The 22,459-nt window shown below is 46.6% G+C and overlaps 1 protein-coding gene across 1 annotated transcript in view; it reads right to left on the reverse strand.

Moving 5' to 3' along the window:
• The window catches only part of LOC137616576 (probable acyl-CoA dehydrogenase 6), a 93,522-nt gene that overhangs the window by 18,379 nt on the left and 52,684 nt on the right, over positions 1 to 22,459 (reverse strand). The window contains exon 6 of the mRNA XM_068346455.1: positions 20,086 to 20,281. Within this exon, the coding sequence (XP_068202556.1) occupies positions 20,086 to 20,281 (196 nt within the window). The remainder of the gene's footprint in view (positions 1 to 20,085; positions 20,282 to 22,459) is intronic.

Consider the following 22,459-nt stretch of genomic DNA (forward strand, 5'->3'; position numbering starts at 1 on the left):
GACCTCTTGAAGAGCACCCTTCTCCAACATGGTCTGGACTTCAGCCCAGAGGGCCAGCTCCTTTGCAGATCCCTTCACATAGGTCCACAATGGAACTGGATCCCGAGTCAGTGGAAGGGGAGATTGAGGGAATGGAATGCGATACTCTACACAAATCACGGAAATTGTCCGGGGATCTGCCTTGTGCTGCATCCACTTCTGCCAGCGGCGTTGTAGGCAACCCCCCCCCCCCTCCATCCTCTGAAGGGATCTTTGGCAGGAAAGGGCTGCAATGGTACCTTTTTGGAGGACCCTGCAGTACTACAGGTAGAGGGCTTATTGAGCTGCGACTGTTTCTTGGAAGATGGAGGAGCCTTCCCATAGCACTTGGTAGTCCAAGCCCTCTATTATTATTATTATTATTATTATTATTATTATTATTATTATTATTATTATTATTATTATCATTATTACTATTATTATTATTATTAATTGCTAAGCTAAAACCCTAGTTGGAAAAACAGGATGCTATAAGCCCAGGGGCTCCAACAGGGAAAATAGCCCAGTGAGGAAAGAAAATAAGGAAAAATAAAACATCTTATGAACAGTAACAACATTAAAATAAATATATCCTATATAAACTATAAAAACTTAACAAAACAAGAGGAAGATAAATTAAATAGAATAGTATGCCCCAGTGTACCCTCAAGCAAGAGAACTTTACCCCATGGCAGTGGAAGATCATGGTATACAGGCTATGGCACTACCCAAGACTAGAGAACAATGGTTTGATTTTGGAGTGACCTTCTCCTAGAAGAGCTGCTTACCATAACAAAAGAGTCTCTTTTACCCTTTCCAAGAGGAAAGTAGTTAACCCCTTGGGTGAAGAATAATTGTTTGGTAATCTCAGCATTGTCAGGTGATGAGGACAGGAGAATGTGTAAAGAATAGGCCAGACTATCCGGTGTAAGTGTAAGCAAAGGGAAAGTGAACTGTAACCAGAGAGAAGGATCCAATGTAGTATTGTCTGGCCAGTCAAAGGACCCCATAATTCTCAAGCGGTAGTATCTCAACGGGTGGTTGGTGCCCTAGCCAACCTACTACCTAAAGGAGAGAATCCTTGGTGGATTTTCTCCATCGTTCAGCTGCCCTTTTGAGATCCTCTAGGCTGAAAAGAGAGGTTGCTTGGACACCTCAGCTCTAGGAACTTGCCTATGGACCCATTCAATCACTGTATCTCGTCTCTTGAGGAACGCATTTGCCCACAGGTTGACTATCGGGTGGGGAAGAAACTCCAAGGTCTGAGTACCGGACTAGAGAAAGGTTTCCATGGACCTCCTTGTATTTTCCTTGGACCAGTCCTCAGTCCATACAAGGTGGCCCAGTGAGCCCAACCATAGATCTAGCCATGAAACAGCTTGCATGCATACTTCGTAACCTTTTCTATATTGATGAGCTCGGAGGCAGAGAAGGTACCTGGAAGCCCAGCAAGCTTCCTGAGGGGGATTCCTCTCTCAAGAGACTCTAAGAGAGGGATCCAACATCAAAGCTGTAACAGGTTTGTCTTCGACCTCATAGTGCCTTCTCGATTGGACAAAACGAGGCGGGAGGAGCCAAGACAATGAACTAGAGGTTCCGGTGATCTGCGAGATCGCCTTTTTCCGGGTTACTAACAATCCCTTAGACCAAGACATGACTGAGCTAGTCTTAGAGGGTTTCTGACCTGAGGATGAAGGATGTCCGCATGTGCAGGAATATGCTTTGGTATCTTCCTCCTCTGTTTTGCCGTGATGACCAGTGTTTGTTCCAAGGTATTGAAGTCCTGCATCAATACTGGAGCACCCCTTTCACCGCCTGTGTCTAACAATAGGAGAGAGAGGCGACAGTGAAACAGGGACATTAGCTGGGGCAGGCCTCATCCTGTGGTCAGTGGGAAAAACAGAGGAAGGGGAGAAAGAAACCGATTTCTCTAAAAGGATGACCGGGGTGGAGGCAACAACAGCCTTTCTGAGGGAGGTGGTGTTGAATACCCTCCAGGTGAGGAGTTGTAAGAACAAGATTGATCATGGTGAGTCCCTGGGTGAGGTTGTATGAGCAGCTCAGGAAAGGAGAGAACAGTTTTCTCTTTATCTTTGTAACCAGGAATAGAGGGTCTAGATGATATTCTACTTGCTACCATTGCGGAGTTATTAGGGTCATAGACCAATCTGTCGATGCCTTTCTAGAATGAGTCTCCTCATTGGAGAGGAGGGGGGGGAAAAACGCATGGGTGTTCCCGAATGTCGGAGGTTTTCTGAAGATGTGCCTGGCTCCCCCGTACTGATTAACAGTACTCCAAAAGCTTCCGGGCATGAAACGTCCTGGACTGACCTCTCGTCCACAACTTCCGCTATGGAAAGCAAATTTCCTCCGAACTTACGGCAGGACTTTCCTGTGACAGGTATCCCAGGGCAGAACAAAGATCCGGGTGCAGCCCAAATGGTTCGTTGCACCCAAAACTCAAATGGAGAACATCGATAAATGTTCACAAACGAGACCTCCTCCTCCCCATGACAGATATCCCTTAGAAAAGGTGAATACGTTTTGTATTTCTCCATTCTCGATTAGCAAAATTGACATAAGCTCTGATTGTTCTCTCCCAAAGGAACTGACTTGCTTATGCAAAGTTTCAGAGCCTACTTACCTTGGTACTTAGAAGTATGATCCACTGACTGGGATGAAGGAGTCCACTTGAAGGCAGACTACCTCTGTCTGGTTACAGGAAGGTAAGACAGTCATGAATAACCTAACTCTCCTCTAAGAATACAACCATCGACTTACAGAGAGATTTAGTTATGTATTGGAACAAGGTTATAATTTGTTTTGTATAATTATTATTTCTGGGCTCCGACCAGTGTCGCCCAGTGAAATGCTCCTTTAGCACCATTTCTAAGGTATATAACTGCTATATATTACCAGAGAAAAAATTGCATAGGGATGCCAGGTTGAACCCAGCTCGCTCACCTATAAAAGGTGTCGATATAATACTGGGGCGTGATAAATCACAACCAGAGGCCTCGCACCATTTAGATATCTCCTGTCAAAATCCCCGAACAACGAGGTGCCGTTCAACATCCCACTACTACTAACAATCCCACGCCAGTGACGTCACTCCTTTTTTAGCCCGTATTTTGTTAGCCGTTTTTTACCTTGTGTGTGTATTCGCGGGTTTTTTTCTGGATTTACCTCAAGATGTCGGACTCCACTGTCCCTCCATCTAAGTTAAGTACCAGATCTATGAGTTTTGAGATTTTGGAGGGGGCCTTGCCCCTTTTTGTTTATATTATTTAGCTTTATTATTCACAACCTTTCGTAGGTCTCTCGTGGGTTCGGCTCCCTTCTCTCTCTCTCTCTCTCTCGTTCGTTCTTAACGATTTTCAATAAGTCCTCCATACTGATTGTTTCTCGTTATGAACCTTACGGATATCCACGGTTCACACACCGTTTTAATTTTTATTGCCTGGTTTTTATGATAACAGTTATTACATATACGTGTGCGTATTTTCGGTAGGTTGGCATGCATGATCGCCTTCGGCATTCTATTTCACATTTTATTACTTGAATTATTTACGTTCGCACGCCACGGACTTGCTTATCATTTTAACGTCATTCGTTTGCTTGCATTAGCTCGAGGGGCTTTCATGAGTCAGATATTACATATTATTTTTCATTTTGTTAGCACTTCACTGACCCTATGTTATGTTGGTAGCCCTGCCTACTCCCAGCGGCCCTATGTTATGTTGGTAGCCCTGCCTACTCCCAGCGCCATCAGGCTTGATTTCTCCTGTCTCGTGTTCGCTCCCTCGTTTGTTTTACAATTGATGTATAACTATGTTATTATTATTATCATCCACCATGCCTTCCTATCTTATTTTACCCTACGTTATGTTTATTATAGTGTTATTAGTCCTTCCGAGTGATCATATCAATCGTGGGTCTGGGAGGTTGGTATACCTGCTATCGCCCCACTCCTAGCCTCCTCCCGCCATTACCCCACCCCAGGGTTCCCTCCCTCTCTCTCTCTCGATCGAGTTTGAGTCACTTTATAGCGCGTTGTACCCCTCCCGGGGGCATCCGCTTTGCACGGGCGGTTCCCGTTGTTCTGTGAGGCATACTATTATTATACATTCCCGTACATTACTTACTCTTTCTACTACTCTACCCGGTCGTAGTCGTTTTCTTTCCGTCGCTCGTTTGGCCAACGATCGGCGGGAAGTTTTCGGCTCGTTCCTTGGTACCTTGTTATGTTATATTATCTATTAAGTTTTGTACGCGCTACTCCCCCGGTCCCGCACGTCACGGACCCGTTAAAGATCCCTTTCCCCCTCTAGCGTCACGCACCTTACGGACCTTATATAGATATTTATATAAAAAATTTTAAGTAATTTTTATTTTTCCTAACATACTTACCGAGAACTACTTTCTTAGTAAGTTCTTAGGAGTTACCTGTAATCTCCTCTCTACCGACCAGAGTTTTGTGTAGTATACCCTATACCCATTTTCTATGGAGGGCTAACCCGGGAGTGAGAGAACGTGCCCCGAGGGTAGCCTTTGAGCTAGGTCAAGGTCCGCTTGGGTCTCGTGAGCCAGTAAGTTCCTCGGATGTTGCAAAAAGTCCCTGCAAGGGCAGAAAGGCACTCGGGGAAGGTAGGGAGGGCCATTACCCGAAAGTAGTTCTCGGTAAGCATGTTAGGAAAAATAAAAATTACTTAAAATTTTTGATTTGTTCCAACACAAATACTTACCTCGAACTACTTTCTTAGGAGACTTACACTTTAGGAGGTGGGAGTGACTTCCTGACCTTCAGACCCAGCAAGCGGACACCAAGAAGCCTAGATATGAACTAGGTTTTAAGACAAAAACAAACAGGGAAAACGGACGGTAGGGTAACTACACAAAGAGCTCACGTTAGTGTCTAAGTCCAGTAATGCAGTTGCAGAGACGTGTTCTTCAATGGTTACATGAGTGTGGTTATCTCCGATAGGGATAGGAAACGGGGATTAGGGTGAAAAGGAACAAACCTGTGTCTCCTGGTTTTGCTATCCACGATTGAGCCTGGGGCTTTACCGTTAAATCACTTGGAGCGCGGAGATGACTGTCCCAATGGAGAACCCGTCTAAGGACCTTCTTGAGTAGTCCTTGAGGTAATGGGCAGTAAAGGTTGACTGGTTCGACCAGGTGCCCGCTCGAAGGATCTGGCCCACTGCCATGTTCTTCTCAAAGGCTAAGGAAGTGCTCAGACCTCTGATGTCATGGGGCTTGGGAGTGCCTGGCCAGTCCCTCCTCCTTGTAGGCCCTGGCAATAACTTGTCTCAACCAAAAGGAAAGGGTATTCTTCGATACCTGCTTCTTTGTAACACCTGTGGAGACAAAAAAGGCTCTTGATGCCTGGCTGGAGATGTGCAGTCCTCTCAAGGTATTTTCTAATGGCACGGACAGGGCATAACCTCAAATCCTCAGGATTCCCAGTCCTAGGAATAGCTGGCAGAGAGAACCCCTGGAATTTAGGATCCCAGACTGCTGGGTTCTGGGTTTTCGCCACGAACGAAGGGACGAACTTGAAAGAGATCTCTTTCCACCCCTTCGAATGAGAGACGTCATAAGACAGCCCATGGATCTCACCTACCCTTTTCGCAGAGGCCAAGGCCAACAAAAAGACTGTCTTGAGAGTGAGATCCCTGTCTACAATATCCTTCATTGGTTCGAAGGGAGGGCTACTTAACATCTTCAGGACCCTAGCTAAGTCCCACTGAGGCACCCTAACAGTTTGTGGGGGGCAGGACTGTTCAAAACTCCTGTCAAGCATAGAGATGTGTCTAGAGGAACTCAGGTCGATGCCCTTCAGAAGGAAGACTTGACCCAAGGCTGCTCGTACCCCTTTTATAGCTGGGATTGACATCCCTATCTCGTCCCTGAGATATACTAGAAAGTCTGCGATGTCTGGGACCGAGGCTTTGAGGGGTTTTATGCGCTTCGAAGTGCACCACTTCGCTTAGTAGACCGCTGCCGACGACCTTCTCAGGTATCGCGACATCCTGTTAGCTGTTCCTGCCGAATATCCTTCCTTCTTCAGGAGTCGCTCGATAGTCTCCAGGCGTGAAGGCGTAAAGACTGTGGGTTGTCGTGGAACCTGAGAAAGTGCGGCTGTTGTAGAAGATCTGACCTGTCGGGGAGTGGCCACGGAGGATGACTCGTCAGGTCTTTTAGGTCTGCGAACCACTCTCTCTCCGGCCACCAGGGCGCTACCAAAGTCATCCTTAAGTTCCGGGCAGCCCTTACTCTGTTGAGTACTTGCCTGATCAACGTGAAGGGGGGAAAAGCGTACACGTCTAGGTTGTCCCACTTGTGCTGAAAGGCATCCTCCAAGGCTGCCTTTGGGTCTGGGACAGGAGAACAATACACGGGAAGTTGCGCGTTCAGCTTCGTTGCAAAGAGGTCCATCACCGGGGAACCCCAACGTTGAATGATGAGCCTGGCTACTTCTGGGAGGAGGGACCATTCTGTTCCTACTATCTGACCCATCCTGCTGAGACCGTCGGCTAGAACGTTCTTTTTCCCGGGGATGAACCTTGCCAATAACACTACCTAGTTCGCTTCTGCCCAATCTAGGATCTCCAGGGCGAGATCGCACAACTCCCTTGATTTCAAGCCTCCCTGCTTCTTTATGTACGCTACCACTGTGGCGTTGTCGCACATCAACGCCACAGTGTTTCCCCTTAGTAGATCGACGAAGTGCAGGCAAGCTTTCTGGACTGCCTTCAACTCTAGGACATTGATGTGTAGGCCTTTCTCCCCGTCCATCCAGGTTCCTCTCGCCGTCCCGTTGAGGAGATGGGCTCCCCATCCCTGGTTGGAGGCGTCTGTGAATAGAAGCAACTCGGGAGGGTCGGTCGCGAAGGGCATCCCCTTGAGCGAGTTCGACCGGCAATGCCACCATTCCAGGGAGGGTATTGTGTTTGGTAGGACTGGGATTAATTTCTGGGGCGAGTCCAGTTTGTTCCAGAAGCTCTTCAGGTTCCATTGGACCGGTCTGAGTCTGAGTCTCCCCTGGGGAACCAGTTTCTCCAACGACACCAGATGACCTATTAGCCTTTGCCAGTCCTACGCCCTCCTGGGTTGCCCCGACAGGAAAGGAAGAAGGATCTTCATCAGATTGCTTATCCTCTCCTCCGACGAGAAAGCTTTCACTAGTAGGGAATCCAGTGTCATCCCCAAATAGGTCTTTCTGGTGGAGGGAGATAGGTTCGATTTTTCTGGGTTGATCATGATACCCAGACCCTTGCAAAACTTGAGAAGTTTTATACCCTGCTCCTTCAAAACGTCCTCCGAGGAGGAAAGAAGCAACCAGTCGTCCAGGTACCGGATGAGGCGAATGCCTCGCTCGTGAGCCCACACCGAGACTGTCGTGAAGACTCTCGTGAATACCTGGGGAGCTGTCGACAAGCCGAAGCAGAGGGTCTTGAATTGCAGGATCTGGGTACCCCATTTCACCCGGAGAAACTTCCGACTTGAGGGGTGGACCGGGATTTGGAAGTATGCGTCCTTGAGGTCTATGGTCATCATGTAGTCTTTCTCCCTCAAGGACAGCAAGACTGACTTCGGAGTGTCCATTTTGAAATCTGTCTTTCGCACAAACTTGTTGAGAGCTGACAGGTCTATCACCGGTCTCCACCCCCCCTCCGCCTTTTCTACCAGGAACAGGCGGCTGTAGAAACCTGGCCCTGGGTGCAGGATCTCCTCCATGGCGCCCTTTCCAACATCGTGGACACCTCTTCTTGAAGGGCAGCCCTCTTCAACGGGTCCTTGGGTGCCAACCACTCTGACAGGCTGGCCGGAATTAAAGGGGGGGGGGGGGGTTCTGTCAAGAACGGTAACCTGTAACCCTCCTTCAGAACGGACACTGTCCAGGGCTCTGCTCCGTGAGCCTTCCATGCTTGCCAATGTAGTCTGAAGCATCCCCCAACCTGAGGCTTGGGCAGGAGTAGGGGGCCTCCCACTCTACCTCCTCCTGGAGGAGCGGCCTGAACGGCCTCTCCTGGAGGCAGAATAACCTGTCCTAAACGAGGCCGACGCTGCTGGAGCTCCTCTATGGGGGGGGCTGAGGCGCTGAGGCCCACGAGGAAGAAGGGGCTTCTCTCCTCGTCAGGTTAGGCGGGGCCTAAGAAGTAGAGGGACCGTCTGAGGCTGACCTCTTGTAGGGGGGCCTCCTTACCGGTGGAGGCCTGAGAGCGTTCACTTCTATTCTCTTAGCCACCTTTTCCATGATCTCCTCTAGCTCCTTCAAGGGGAACAAGGAGTCACCCCACACAGGAAGGCTCCTCATGGCCCTCGCCTCTCTGTCTGGGACCTTCCGGGAAAGCTTCGCCAGAATGGTGTCCCTTTTGCGAAGAACCCAATTCGCTGACAGGGCGAGGGACTGGTACGTGAGGAACTTCAGGGTCTTGCCCCCGGAGATGATAAGCTCCCTCAGGAGGCTTTGCTGTTCTGGGTCCGTCAGGTCATATTTGGCTTGCACACCTACCAGTGTGGAAGCCCACCAGTCCAACCAAGAGGAGACGTGAACTAGGTCTTTCGACATCTCCTCCATCATCGCAGCCTCCGACTGTGAAAAACAAATCGGGGCTGAAGAGGCTCTGTCCTCCGAGGCACCCTGTCCCAGAACGTCGAGGGCAGGCTCCACCTTGCAGGCTCCCGGTCGTTGTCCCTCTGGCACATAAACCCTGCTCTGTGTCTTGAGCCCTTGGAGCAACTTCGAAGAGCTCGGCGTTTTGGGAGCTTCGGCATTGCCTGCCACAACTCTATCGACGTGAGCCCGTCCCAGGACGAGATCTCGGGCCACAGGTAGGGCCAGGGAGGTTTTCTGTTGGACGGGTGCCTGCATCAAGCGGGTAAGGCTGGACCTCCAGTAGTCCTCATCGGTTGTAACCGGCTCTTCAATTCTATGATGCCTTCGGATCAGGCCTATAACTTTCCGATAGGCCGAGTCCTCGGTCGGGGAACCTTCCCTACCGTCAGCAGAACCTTCCGCCTGATCCCGAGGAGCCGGGTCACCGGGCACTCCCACCGGGCGCTTTGATTCTGGCACAACAGGCACTCCCCTGCGGAGGTACTGGTCTTCCCCGGCGGAAACCTCCGCACCAGGTTCGGGGGTCAGAGCTGGCATCACCGTGCCGGCGAGGACTACCGTTCGTGCATTCTCTCTGGGGGAACGAGGACGCGGATCCCGTGGGCTGACCCGACGGAGGGAACCATTCCTTAAAGTCCGAGAGCCGAACCAGCTGGGCTGATTCGGCCAGGCTGCCCGTAAGGAAGCACGGTTCCCCCCGCTGGGCGGGGTGAACCGGAAGCTTCGCGGCCTTACGCCTGCCTGAAGAGGCCTTCTCGCATTTCTCCCTGCGAGGGTCATATCTACGGCTGGAGGATGGCCTCTGTGGCGAGAAATCCCTGGATTGCCGGTCCGGGGAACACTGTAACTCAGACTTACGGGGAACGAAGACCCAATCACCATCGGGGGACCTACTCCTCCTGTGTTTCCTCCGTGGAGAGCGGGACCGTCTCCTGCTGAACCTCGAACGGGATCTTGAGCGGGAACGCCTTCTCCTGGACCGCTCCCTCCGGCGCCGATGTCTCCTCCTGGTTTCTTCTTCTGAAGAGAATGAAGCCCCACCATCCGAAGAGCCCGACGAAACCGTACCACCCGCACGACGGGCAGAAGCGGGGGGCTACGGAGGGCTTCGCGACTCGCTGCACACCCGAGGTAGAGGGTTGCAGCAAGGTTTCTGGGACCGTCGTCAGAGGAGCTGGAAAAGAGGGTTGACGCCCTACACTAGGGAACCAGGTATCCAGGCCCTCTTCCATCCGCATAGGGGACCTACCTGGCGTTTTAGGGAGCTTCCACCCGAAGGAATCACTTACTGCGGAGTCTAACTTACCCTGGGTGTCGCCACCTGCCGAAGAACCTGAAACACAGGCCCACGAAGGGGGCGAAGAAACAGGTACAACATTACTACACCATAAGGGGTCGTCGGAGGAAACGTGCCCCCCAAGCACAAGGGCAGTCTCCAGAACCCCCCGACACAGCACTACCAGGCTCCCCACTAGCCTGAGAAGTCCCCGCAACCCCCACTTCACACACACTACACTCCTGGGGAAGAACCCTCGGCTCTTTCCCCGCAACGGACTTACCTCGTCCCCTACTCTGGGTAGGGGAAGGCGAGACAGAAGCCCCGTCGGACCGTCCACTGTGTGACGGTAGCGGCGAAGAGACGCTAGATTTTCTGGGCGAACGTTTCGACGACTTCTTTTTCTTCGTGCCGTATCGCACCCACTGAATCTCACTCCAACCAACACACTCAAAGCACGTATCCGATGGCGAGCACATCCTGCCCCTACAGGAAGAGCAAAGGGAGTGAGGGTCCACTTCGGGCTTGGAGAGGAACGCTCCACACTACTTTCCGGCTCTAGGCCCAGGACAACGGCGGATTTACTCCATAGCACACAACCACAAGACACAGTAACGAAGGGAATCAAAGGGATACACTTGGGAAGCACCAGGAAGGGTAGTGAACACACAAGAACACAAGGGATAAGCACAAAGCTACCACGCGGTAACCACGCGGGACACACGAGGCGGACACAAAGGGTCGAGAGAGACGAGAGCGACGTATGGTATCACGTCGCGACCAGAGAACTTACTGGCTCACGAGACCCAAGCGGACCTTGACCTAGCTCAAAGGCTACCCTCGGGGCACGTTCTCTCACTCCCGGGTTAGCCCTCCATAGAAAACAGGTATAGGGTATACTACACAAAACTCTGGTCAGTAGAGAGGAGATTACAGGTAACTCCTAAGAACTTACTAAGAAAGTAGTTTGAGGTAAGTATTCGTGTTGGAACAAATATATATTAAGATTTCATTACGGGATCCCCGGAAGTAGCTTTTATACATTACCATCCGGTCGAGTTGTTTAGTTGCGCCTTCGGAGCCAATGTTACTCTTTCTTACTTGGTTTAATTTTATATTGGTCACATATATATTTTATATATACGATCCTTGTTCTCGACCTTCCCTTCCCTCTTTTGATATGATCACGGTTACGGTCTGGCTTGATTTCAATTCCTTTTACAATCAAAATAGTTATTTTGGTATTGATATTTAAGCAATCCGGACCCCACGGTCCCGATTTTCTTACATTCAATATACTTTGTGGCTATATATAAAAGATTTATATCATTATTTTGGTATTGATATTTAAGCAATCCGGACCCCACGGTCCCGATTTTCTTACATTCAATATACTTTGTGGCTATATATAAAAGATTTATATCATTATTTTGGTATTGATATTTAAGCAATCCGGACCCACAGTCCCGATTTGCTTACTTTCAATATACTTTATGGCTATATATAAAAGATTTATATCATGATATTGACATATATATACGTAGATATTCCTACTTGGCTTTCATTTAAGATACTCATGTATCTTTTGTCTTACAGACTGTACGTATATAAAAATGTTATTTTTATAATAAAATACATTTTTGAATATACTTACCCGGTGATTATATAAGCTGCAGCTCTGCTGCCCGACAGAAAAACTCTACGTTCAAAATCCGCCAGCGATCGCTATGCAGGTAGGGGGTGCACTTCAACAGCGCCATCTGTCGTGCAGGTACTCAGTACTCAATGTAAACACAGAACTCAATTTTCTCCTCGGTCCACTGGGTCTCTATTGGGGAGAAAGGGAGGGTCCTTTAATATATAATCCCCGGGTAAGTATATTCAAAAATTTATTTTATTATAAAAATAACATTTTTCAATATTAAACTTAGCCGGTGATTATATAAGCTGATTCACACCCAGGGGGGTGGGTAGAGACCAGCATTAATTGTTTACATTATTATGAGCTAAGGATTTTGTATTTCATTTTAGCAGTTATTCAAAATAACAAACATAAAATAAATAAGTACCTGGTAAGGAAGTCGACTTGAACAATTACTCTGCCTTTTTTAAGTACGTCTTCCTTACTGAGCCTCGCGATCCTCTTAGGATGCTGAGCGACTCCTAGGAGCTGAAGTATCAAGGGTTGCAACCCATACTACAGGACCTCATCAAAACCTCTAATCTAGGCGCTTCTCAAGAAAAGAATTTGACCACCCGCCAAATCAACCAGGATGCGAAAGGCTTCTTAGCCTTCCGGACAACCCAAAAACAACAATAAAAAACATTTCAAGAGAAAGATTAAAAAAGGTTATGGAATTAGGGGAATGTAGTGGTTGAGCCCTCACCCACTACTGCACTCGCTGCTACGAATGGTCCCAGGGTGTAGCAGTTCTCGTAAAGAGACTGGACATCTTTAAGATAAAAAGACGCGAACACTGACTTGCTTCTCCAATAGGTTGCATCCATTATACTCTGCAGAGATCTATTTTGTTTAAAGGCCACTGAAGTTGCGACAGCTCTAACTTCATGTGTCCTTACTTTCAGCAAAGCATGGTCTTCCTCATTCAGATGGGAATGAGCTTCTCGTATCAACAGTCTGATATAATAGGAAACTGCATTCTTTGACATAGGCAAAGAAGGTTTCTTAATAGAACACCATAAAGCTTCTGACTGTCCTCGTAAAGGTTTAGTTCGTCTTAAATAGAACTTAAGAGCTCTAACAGGGCATAAGACTCTTTCTAGTTCATTTCCAACCAAATTTGAAAGGCTTGGAATATCGAACGATTTCGGCCAAGGACGAGAAGGTAGCTCGTTTTTGGCTAGGAAACCAAGCTGTAAAGAACATGTAGCCGTTTCAGATGAAAATCCGATGTTCCTGCTGAAGGCGTGAATCTCACTGACTCTTTTAGCTGTTGCTAAGCAAACGAGGAAAAGAGTCTTTAAAGTGAGATCTTTAAAGGAGGCTGATTGTAGTGGCTCGAACCTTTCTGACATAAGGAATCTTAGTACCACGTCTAAATTCCAACCCGGTGTAGCCAAACGACGCTCCTTCGAGGTCTCAAAAGACTTAAGGAGGTCCTGTAGATCTTTGTTGTTAGAAAGATCTAAGCCTCTGTGACGGAAGACTGCTGCCAACATGCTTCTGTAACCTTTGATAGTGGGAGCTGAAAGAGATCTTTCCTTCCTCAGGTATAATAGGAAGTCAGCTATTTGGGTTACAGAGGTACTGGTCGAGGATACTGATACCGACTTGCACCAGTTTCGGAAGACTTCCCACTTCGACTGGTAGACTCTAAGAGTGGATGTCCTCCTTGCTCTAGCAATCGCCCTGGCTGCCTCCTTCGAAAAGCCTCTAGCTCTAGTGAGTCTTTCGATAGTCTGAAGGCAGTCAGACGAAGAGCGTGGAGGCCTGGGTGTACCTTCTTTACGTGTGGCTGACGTAGAAGGTCCACTCTTAGAGGAAGAGTTCTGGGAACGTCCACCAGCCATTGAAGTACCTCGGTGAACCATTCTCTCGCGGGCCAGAGGGGAGCAACTAACGTCAACCTTGTCCCTTCGTGAGAGGCGAACTTCTGCAGTACCTTGTTGACAATCTTGAACGGGGGGAATGCATAAAGGTCTAGATGGGACCAATCCAGTAGAAAGGCATCTATATGGACTGCTGCTGGGTCCGGGATTGGTGAGCAATATATTGGGAGCCTCTTGGTCATCGAGGTTGCAAAGAGATCTATGGTAGGCTGGCCTCATGTGGCCCATAGACTCTTGCACACATCCTTGTGTAGGATCCATTCTGTTGGAATGATTTGACCCTTCCGACTGAGGCAATCCGCCATGACATTCATGTTGCCTTGAATGAACCTCGTTACTAGAGAAAGGTTTAGATCTCTTGACCAGGTGAGGAGGTCCCTTGCGATCTCGTACAACATCATAGAATGGGTCCCTCCTTGCTTGGAGATGTACGCCAAGGCCGTGGTGTTGTCTGAGTTCACCTCCACCACCTTGCCTTGAAGGAGGGACTTGAAGCTTTTCAAGGCCAGATGAACTGCCAGTAGCTCCTTGCAGTTGATATGTAACGTTCTTTGATTCGAGTTCCAAGTTCCCGAGCATTCCCGACCGTCTAATGTCGCACCCCAGCCCGTGTCCGATGCGTCCGAGAAGAGAACGTGGTTGGGGGTCTGAACAGCCAGGGGCAGACCCTCTCTGAGGTTGATGTTGTCCTTCCACCAAGTCAGTGATGACTTCATCTTCTCGGAAATGGGGATCGAGACCGCTTCTAGCGTCTTGTCCTTCTTCCAGTAAAAAGCTAGGTGAAATTGAAGGGGACGGAGGTGTAGTCTCCCTAACGAAATGAACTGTTCCAGGGATGAAAGCGTCCCTATTAGACTCATCCACTGTCTGACTGAACATCGTTCCTTCTTTAGCATGTTCTGGATGCATCCTTGGGCTTGACTTGTTCTGGGGGCCGACGGAAAAGCCCGAAAAGCTTGACTGTGAATCTCCATCCTTAAGTACACTATAGTTTGGGATGGGACCAGTTGGGACTTTTCCATATTGACCAGGAGACCCAATTCCTTGGTCAGATCTAGAGTCCACTTTAGATTCTCCAGACAGCGACGACTGGAAGAAGCTCTTAGAAGCCAGTCGTCCAAATAGAGGGAGGCTCTGATATCCGCTAAATGCAGGAATTTGGCAATATTCCTCATCAGCCTCGTAAAGACAAGAGGAGCTGTGCTTAGGCCAAAGCACAGGGCTTGAAATTGGTAGACAACCTTTTCGTAAACGAATCTCAGCAAAGGTTGGGATTCTGGGTGGATGGGGACGTGAAAGTAAACGTCCCTTAGGTCTAAAGAGACCATCCAGTCTTCCTTCCTGACCGCTGCTAGAACGGACTTTGTGGTCTCCATGGCGAACGTCTGCTTTGTGACAAAGACATTCAGCGCACTGACGTCTAGCACCGGCCTCCACCCTCCTGTCTTCTTTACCACTAAGAAGAGACGGTTGTAGAAGCCCGGGGATTGATGGTCCCGGACTTTGACTACCGCTCCCTTTTCTAGTAAGAGAGACACCTCCTGCTTCAAAGCTAGTCTCTTGTCTTCCTCTCTGTACCTGGGAGATAGATCGATGGGAGATGTTGCTAGAGGGGGTTTGCGTACAAACGGGATCTTGTACCCTTCTCTGAGCAACTTCACAGATTGTGCATCTGCGCCCTTTTTCTCCCAGGTCTGCCAGAAGTTCTTGAGTCTGGCTCCCACTGCTGTCTGAAGAAGGTGGCAGTCAGACTCTGCCTTTAAAGGACTTGGTACCTTTCTTCTTCCCACGTCTCCCTTCGGCATGAGCACCTCCTCTGCTGGAGGCTCTGCCACGAAAGGGCGGAATGAATCTGGACGCTGGAGTGTCCATCCTGGGTCTAGACAAGGTAGGCAAAGGGGTAGCTTTGCGGGCAGAGGACGCAACCAGGTCATGGGTGTCTTTCTGAATCAAGGAGGCAGCAATCTCCTTTATCAAGTCCTCTGGGAAAAGGCACTTTGAGAGAGGAGCAAACAGAAGTAACACCGATCTCTGACACGGTGTTACTCCAGCTGACAGGAAAGAGCAAAGGTTTTCCCGTTTCTTGAGGACCCCGGATACGAACGAAGCCGCAAGCTCACTGGATCCGTCACGTATGGCCTTGTCCATGCAGGACATAATGAGCAAGGAAGCTTCCTTGTCAGAAGGGGAGATCTTCCTGCTCAAAGCTCCCAGACACCAGTCCAAAAAGTTAAAGACCTCGAAGGCTCTAAACACTCCTTTCAACAGATGGTCTAAGTCTGAAGGAGACCAACAAATCTTAGAGCGTCTCATGGCTAGCCTGCGGGGAGAGTCTACTAGACTTGAGAAGTCGCCCTGGGCAGAGGCAGGAACTCCCAAGCCGAGAACTTCTCCCGTGGCATACCAGACACTCGATCTGGAAGAGAGTCTCGCAGGGGGAAACGTAAATGCTGTCTTCCCAAGGTTCTTTTTGGACTGCATCCAATCTCCTAAAACTCGTAAAGCTCCCTTGGACGAGCGGGCGAGGACGAGTTTCGTGAAGGCAGGCGCTGATGACTGCGTGCCTAAAGCGAACTCTGACGGAGGAGAGCGTGGAGCCGCAGGCACAAACTCATCAGGAAACATCTCCTTGAACAAAGCAAGAACTTTTCTAAAGTCCAAGGAGGGTTGCGTGGTCTTGGGTTCGTCGATGTCCGTATGCGGGTCGTCAATGTGTGCAGCGTCGTCATCATCAGAGAGTCCATCATCTGAAAACTGAGGAGGAAGCGGCAAAGGAGTAGGAATCGGCTGGTCAGCTGAGTCCGGCAGCACGGGTGCACGCGTGACTGAACCGGACGCAACGTCATGGAACTGTTGCCCAGTCTGTGAACTGGCAACAACCATAGCAGCGCGGGGACGCATAGCGTCTACTCCAGACTGTCTAGTCTGCTGTGGGCGAGTAGTGGTAACCACACTGGGTTGCGGAGGTTGACGCACCGCGTCAAAACAAAACAACTTAGGTTGTTGTTGTACCTCGCGAACGTCAACGGAAGGTTCCGTGCGTCGCTGAACGTCAACATGCGGCTGGCAGGGTACACTGGAACGCATGGGTGGCGGGACTCTCACAGCTGGAGTGCGGGAGAAGGTAGCCTCAGCGTCCACCGGACGCACAACCGTGGTTGGTTGTAGGCTAGAGGTTGGTGCAGCGTCAACCTTCTCCGCACGAAAGTCCTGCATCAATGACGTTAACTGTGACTGCATGGTCTGCAGCAAAGACCACTTAGGGTCTACAGGAGCAGGTGCGGCAACAGACGGTGTTACTGCCTGATGCGGTACCGCTTTGCCTCTCTTAGGAGGTGAGCAGTCGTCGGAAGACTGCAGCGAGTCCGAACTGACCCAGTGGCTACAACTGGGCCGTTGGACTTGCGCGGAAGGGACCGACTTGCGCTTAAGAGGCCGCGAGACCTTAGTCCATGGTTTCTTATGAGAAACCTCTTCCGCAGACGAGGAATAAATGGGCTCTCTCGTCTTCGTGTGGGTGGGGCGATCTTGGGTAGATACGCCCGAAACCACGGAGGGAACGTCTGTTCGCTGATTAAAGCCTCTCGAACCCTTTGGTCGTACGACATTGCTTCTCCCCTGGGCTTGGGAGCTTGCAAGAGGTCCCGGACTGGGAGGACGACAGGCACGAACAGACGAACCCTCAAGCGCAACACTATCCACAACACTATCCACAACACTACCGCTCACTTTATCACTACCCACTGCACTCTTGCACTTCAGCTCCTTGACGTCTGCCATGAGCTGGTTACGGTCACTAGCCAAGGACTCGACTCTCTCACCCAGAGCCTGAATGGCACGCATCATATCTGCCATCGAAGGTTGTTGAGTGCTAGAAGGGGGATCAGTAGCAACCACTACAGGGGAAGGAATAGGTTGTGGGGCATGAGGAGAGGAAAATTCAACGGAGCGAGATGAACTTCTCCTGACTCTATCTCTCTCTAGCCTACGTGTATATTTCTGGAATTCGAGAAAATCGAATTCCGAAAGCCCAACGCATTCCTCACATCGATCTTCCAATTGACAGGTTTTATCCCGACAATTGGAACAAACGGTGTGAGGATCGATAGAGGCCTTCGGAAGACGCCTTGAACAGTCCCTAGCATTACACTTTCTGAATTTAGGGACTTGAGAAGGGTCAGCCATCTTGAATTAGTCAAAGGGGAATTCAAAAAACTATCCAAGTCGTCAACAAATAATCCGATATCAACAAAAGAATGCAAGGATTTATTGAAGATAACGTCTGCAAAGCGAAAGCTCAAAACTAGAAATGTGTACTTCACCAAAATATGTGAAAACCAATCCAGTAAGCAACAGCGAATTTATTAGGTCTTGCCGGTGGCACGACAGAGAGAAAATTGAGTTCTGTGTTTACATTGAGTACTGAGTACCTGCACGACAGATGGCGCTGTTGAAGTACACCCCCTACCTGCATAGCGATCGCTGGCGGATTTTGAACGTAGAGTTTTTCTGTCGGGCAGCAGAGCTGCAGCTTATATAATCACCGGCTAAGTTTAATATTGAAAACATTGTTATCATGATATTGATATATAAATCTTCTATCATGATAATGATATCACTTAAGCACCCGGGGCCGAGCCCCTATTTGCTTTCATTCACGACTCCTGATGTATATATATACAAAACATTTTTATCATCAGGATTCCTGATAAATATATATGAAAAAAATTTTCCCTTTCATTCAGGACTCCTGATTTATATATATATATATATATATATATATATATATATATATATATATATATATATATATATATATATATATATATATATATATACATATATATATATACATAAAACATTTTTATCATGATATTGATATGTAAATTTTTTATCATGATATTGCTATAATTTAAGCATCCGGGGCCCCCGAGCCCCTATTTGCTTTCATTCAGGATTCCTGATGAATATATATAAAACATTTTTATCATGATAGAGATATATATATATATATTTTAAGCACCGGGGCCTCCAGGCCCCTAATTTGCTCTCCTTTAAGATACTCATGTATCTTTTATTTTACAGACTGTATGCTGTGCATTGACGGCATGTGCCGCTGTCATCTACCAACCCTGCGGGTCTCTCGCCCAGAAATAGATTTTTCCTTCGTCAATATCCCTTTATTATTATTATTTGCCAAGCTACAACCCTAGTTGGAAAAGCAAGATGCTATGAACCCAAAGGGCTTCAACAGGGAAAATAGCCCAGTGAGGAAAGGAAGCAACTAACAACCAAAATAAAATATTTTAAGAACAGCAACACCAAAATAAATATTTATTGATATAAATTATAAAAAGTTTAAAATAAACTATAAAAACTTTAAAAAAACAAGAGAAAAAAGACTGAATAGTGTGCTCGAGTGTACTTTCAAGCAAGAGAATTCTACTCCAAGGCAGTGAAACACCATGGTACAGAGGCTATGGCACTATCCAAGACAATAGAGCAATGGTTTGATTTTGGAGCGACGTTCTCCTAGAAGAGCTGCCTACCATAGCTTAAGAGTCTCTTCTACCCTTACCAAGAGAAAAATAGCCACTGAACAATTACATTGAGTAGTTAACCCCTTCAGCAAGGAAGAATTGTTTGATGATCTTAGTGTTGGCAGGTATATGAAAACAGGAGAATATATAAAGAACAGACCAGAGCATCGTGAATATGTTTCTGTGTGAGCACCCTCGAGGTATATCATGAAGTTGCTTGCAGGAATAATGTGCGTGTGACAAAACACATCATCATTGCTGAAAGGGAATTCACAGTTGACCAACTGTAGCATTGTGCACATATTTGTGAGCGTGTGTGCATCCACGAAGAGTGCATGTAGCTAGTAAAGCGATCAGACCTCCGTCGGTAGTACAGGCGGGACAAGCGTACCTGTAAGCGAATACTTGTTTTCTACCATCAGTAAACGTAAAAACGAGCTGATTCCATCCTATCGGAAATAGAGGCTTAAGGAAATGACCTCGAAGGAAAGGATTATGTCTCATGAGACTGTTGTGCCGAGGGTAGGACAGGATAGGGGAATGTCCCAAGGAAGGCAGGAGTTACCGCAGATAGCAATGAGAGAGACTCCTTCAGTGGAGTGTGCCATTCCTTCAATAGGGGAAGCGATGGTGACCGTACCTAAAGGAAGTCGGAGAGTTAGTTGGTCATCGTGGAAGACGCCGAACAAGTAGAGACAAAGTAGAGGGAAGGAGACAACCGAGTAAAAAGCCAAGACTTCTTACTCCGTTGAACCCCTACTAAGAGGATGACAACTCACTGAAAAAATTTCTAAGTCAACAGCCAGTTTATTAAGGGTTAATAGGTAGTCTAACCCAGCTCAGTCCCCACTAATTAGCGGAGGGTAGTTATACCTCGCTGTAAAGTTGTTTGGCTTTCAAGTAGTTTGACCCCCCAAAAAATTTTTTCAATCTCCAAAAAAATAAAATGTCTGAAAACATGCATCTTCATATCAATGTAAGCGAGCAACAAAGTCAAAGCTAACATTTTCACTAAAACCTTTTGATGTACCTCCAACTTAAAATACATGTCTTACCTGTCGCTCTGTATATAAGAGATCTTAAACATTCAACCTCTGTCATTAGTTCACCAAGTCTGAAGTGTACATACTGGTTATTGAGAATGGGTTGTCCAAAAGCTATCCTTTGTTTAGTATAATCTATTGTGCCTCCAATCGTCATTTCTAATGGAGCAAGTACTAGTGCAGCTGCTGCTAGTCTTTCTTCTTGAAACTGGAATAAAAAAAAGTTTCTTACAGTATAAAGTGGTAATTTATGCAAAGCATTCCAAGAGATAGAGAAAAAAGTACAAGTTTTAAATGACAACAATTATATGCAAAAAAAATCAACTTCTAGATCAATTTAAAACTTTCAATACAAATTACTAATACAGTTACCATAACATATTGAAAATCATTTGAATAACAAATGAATCTGAGTAAGGTCTCAAGGGACAGTGACACTCAAACTAAATAGTATTGTACTGGACAGCACATCATTGTAGTCATAAATTTACCAAGAGGGGATTGGCAATAACAAAAAAATAACCAAAAAAAAAAACAATTTTCAAAGTAATTTGTATTTTTCCTAGCCATACAAACCTAAGTCTTTTAGTTAGGGGATATCATTTCAGTGCGAGCTGGAATCGGTTGTTAAAGTTAGATAAAGAGTGGTTATACAACTGGCGAGGGTGCGGTTTGAGGAACCACGCCCCCTTTCCAGTCAGAAGTTTGGTTATACAACTGGAAGGGGTGCGGAGCGAAGAGCCCCACCCGCCTTCCAGTTGGAGATTCCTCACTTTCGATCTTTCCGTCCATAACTGAGAGGGGGGTTGAGGAGGGAGCTAGGATAAAAAAAAATTACAGTAAGGTCTCAAATTATGCGAGAATTTGGTCAAACCACAGCCTCGCAGACCTGTTAAAGTGCAGATTTTGATACACAAGGGAATAATTCCATAGTGGACAAGACAAACAACAAAATGCCCAAGTCAAACTTTTTTTTACTACCCATTTTCAATACTTTCTAAGTACTATACTGTATTGTTTTTCTAATATGAAATTGTTCTTATGAATAAATAAAACATTAAAAAAATTTTAGTTTTAATAACTTGAAAAAGTTTAAAATTACATCCAGGATGGGTGTAAATACTGTAGGCCTACATTTCTACATAAGATGACCTAACATTAGAGCACGTTTCAATGAATTTAGGTCATATCTGTTGTAAAGAGAAGTAAAGAATTACCAAACCATGTGTATAGGATAGCTTTATCTGTATCATTTGAAATAGAAAATTAACTAAATAAAAGACATTTTCATATTCTGCTTTTCCTGAACACTCCACCTAAAACCGAAACCATTGTTTTGTTTAAGTTTCAACACCAATCATAATGAACAAACGGACGCATTTATGCATCTGTGTATAGGTTATCTTTTATAGTAACATATTTTACCTAGTATTGCATATGTAATGACTTGATTATTACTAATGTAGTTTTACTTACTTTTTCCTTAAGACTTCAAAATACATTAAACGAATACAATTTCATAAAAAAATTTTCCTAAACATGCCGCCTAAAACAGAAACCTTTCGTTTGTTTACATTTCATCGCTGATCACAATGAACAAATGAATGCATTTACACATCCAAGTGATAACTAATTATACTAAGAGCTTTGTTATTACAAATATTTTATTTGCTGTATCTCTAAAGATTCCTACAAGTTGTAAAACAGGAAAACCATTGTATTTGCACTTGGTCAATAATAACAGTACCATTCATGACAGAATGATAACTTACAATAATTCTAAACTGTTAAATTTCCTTTCCTATATATTTTGCTCAACTTCAATTATCAGTTTAATGCTGTATCAAATTGTAGAGACATCAATTATGGAACCACCAGCAAAAAAAGAAGAAAGTACTAGACTGGTTTTAAATTAAAAATTATACTAGCAGCCAAGGAATCGAAAAATTGCTGTAACAATAACGTTCAATGTGACAGATAAGATGGTGCGAGATTGGAGAAAATGAAGCTTATCTAAATCATGATGGATTTTTAATGAAAAATGTTATTTTCATTAGTAAAATAAATTTTTGAATATACTTACCCGGTGATCATATAGCTGTCAGCTCTGCTGCCCGACAGAAAAACCTAAGGACGAAATACGCCAGCGATCGCTATACAGGTGGGGGTGTACATCAACAGCGCCATCTGTCGAGCAGGTACTCAAGTACTCCATGTCAACACAGAACCAATTTTCTCCTCGGCCCACTGGGTCTCTATTGGGGAGGAAGGGTGGGTCCTTTAATTTATGATCACCGGGTAAGTATATTCAAAAATTTATTTTACTAATGAAAATAACATTTTTCAATATTAAACTTACCCGGTGATCATATAGCTGATTCACACC

Source organism: Palaemon carinicauda, chromosome 22 (genome assembly GCF_036898095.1).
Source record: "Palaemon carinicauda isolate YSFRI2023 chromosome 22, ASM3689809v2, whole genome shotgun sequence".
In the NCBI taxonomy this organism is placed as follows: Eukaryota; Metazoa; Arthropoda; class Malacostraca; order Decapoda; family Palaemonidae; genus Palaemon; species Palaemon carinicauda.